Source organism: Priapulus caudatus, unplaced genomic scaffold (genome assembly GCF_000485595.1).
Source record: "Priapulus caudatus unplaced genomic scaffold, Priapulus_caudatus-5.0.1 Scaffold1050, whole genome shotgun sequence".
NCBI classification, from domain to species: Eukaryota; Metazoa; Priapulida; class Priapulimorpha; order Priapulimorphida; family Priapulidae; genus Priapulus; species Priapulus caudatus.
The window spans coordinates 81701-84062 of NW_014578111.1; the positions used below are offsets into that span (position 1 = coordinate 81701).

Genomic DNA, 2362 nt, shown 5'->3' on the forward strand with positions numbered 1-2362 from the left:
TAAAGGAAATTTACCATGAAAAGAATTGTTTTTGCCTCCCCTGATAGAGAACAGTTACTTAAAATAGTGTTGAAATCGGATTTGAAATAAAAACCGAGGTGGATGCCAAAATGGCCGTCTATAAGTTCGAATATATCAAAGTTATTCACAAAGCATTTCCATTTCTTTTCTTCTGTCAATAAGAGTTCAGAACCATAAAATTCAATCAAAGCCAACTTGCAACAACACAAATCTGAGCAAAGAAGAATTATCTCCTTTCTTTTAGTCATGTTTTTGTCTGCTGCAGAAATCTCAAAATCCAAAGTCAAGTCTTCTCGTCGATTTTGCACAGAACATTTTGAGGATTTCGTTGACATTAATGTCATTCACTAACTCCTGTTCAACGAAAAGGAGAATGAGAGCAGAGAATCGTGGCTGGGTCATTGTAGAACGAAGTTTAGACTTGACAATGCTCATTTTAGAGAATGTTCGTTCAGCAGATGCAGAAGTACCAGTCCTGTAAAGACGCGTGAGAGGCAAGGAAAATTTTTTTTTTGGTTTTGTTTGCCAATCAACAGGGGGGGCCATGGCCCCCTTGTGCCCCCCCTTAGCTACGCCAGTGGGGGCGCTACAAATCGAACATAGACTCGTGGCAGCACCAGCCTATCATCTTGAATTAGAATCGGCCATCGTTTCTACACATAGGGGGCGCTACACAAATATAACTAAATACTCATCTATTTCTACGGCAGCCATCGTTTAATCAATAATCGATAATTGGAAAATGCGCGCCGTTCCTGTACGTATGTTCACTTCCCTCGTGATTTACCTAAGAATAAATCTCATGGACATGAAAATTTCTCACCTATCGTTTCGAAGGAGAAGCGGTCATCGTCCGGCCACTCGTACACCTCTCCGGACGCATAGACCGCTCTCAGGTGCACCACCACCTCCGTCTTCGGCCATAGACTGCCGACGGTCTCGTTGTAGACAGTGCGACGCTGCGTCGGCTTGTAGGGAAGCGTGCGCCAGTCTATCTCGCCAGCCTGCAAGATTGCAGGACGTGCATATGATAGCGCGCGAGGAAGGGAGTGCAGGGCAGTAGCCTCAATGGGGCAAGGGAGGCAGCCGTCCCCCTAGATTTTAGAGCAAAATTAAAAAATAAGCTTAGCTAATATAATAATCGTAATTAACCCTAACGTGATTTTTTTGGTCACTTGAATTAAAAGCCTTGTCTCAGACATACCCCTACCACACTATGGACGTCGATCAAGAGCTGCGCCCATCGCCCACCATTACACAGTCGAGTCATGAAATTTTGCCCCCTCCCCCTAAGAATTTGCTTAGCCTACGGCCCTGGAGTGTGAGGGAGGGAGAACGATCTAGCAAACGCTCTTCCAACGAAAAGCAGAATTAAACATATAAATATGTATGAATGCACGCACGCACGTAATAAGCATTATATATGAATTATAAAATACAGAAATTTTGTTACACATAACTCCGTTAACGTAATAACGTAACAGATGTAATTAATTTGAACAAACACAATTATTTAAATCGCCTGGCATTTATTGGATCAAACAACACATAAGACTTGGTGCGATTTAATGGGAATATTATTATTATATTATATATTAATTTCGATACAAATACAACGACTTTCGTCGTGTAATATAATGAATTATATAAAAACGTATTAATATATAATACATACATGTGCGTACGTACGCACGCAGGCACGCACGCACGCACGCACACAGGCACTTGGATTATAAAAATATAGAGAGCTCTATTTTTGTAGTTTGTGCACAGCGGTTGGCTTCTTTTCTGACCCTTTCAGCAAGCACAGTGTACGTCGGCAGTGTCAAGAGCCAGAGTTTGCTCTGCATTGAGTGCATGTTTAATTTGCATTGTTCGCTGGATTATTCGCTTGGACGCATTGTTATTTTTCAACTTGCAGCTCGCAGCTCGCAGCTCTCATAGCATAGAGAGGCATGTTTTGTAATGTTCTAACATACTGTATACATGTACCATACACGTACATCTAACATAATGTATACATATTATAATTATGTTACATGTACGTGCATGTATGGTACATGTATATATCATGTTAAATGTACCTATGGTACATGTATACATTATGTTAGAAATACATGTACGTATTGTACATGTATACAATATGTTAGATGTACATGTATACATTATGTACATGTATACATATGTACATGTAAATGTACATGTATGGTACATGTATACATTGTGTTAGATGTACATGTATGGTACATGTATACATTGTTAGATGTACGGCGCATGTATACATTGTGTTAGATGTACATGTATGGTACATGTATACATTGTTAGATGTACGGCGCATGTA

At 40.1% G+C, this 2362-nt stretch overlaps 1 protein-coding gene across 1 annotated transcript in view; it reads right to left on the bottom strand.

Annotated features, from left to right (window-relative positions):
- The window catches only part of LOC106815145 (protein sevenless-like), an 18331-nt gene that overhangs the window by 9565 nt on the left and 6404 nt on the right, over positions 1-2362 (bottom strand). The window contains exon 11 of the mRNA XM_014819577.1: positions 845-1025. Within this exon, the coding sequence (XP_014675063.1) occupies positions 845-1025 (181 nt within the window). The remainder of the gene's footprint in view (positions 1-844; positions 1026-2362) is intronic.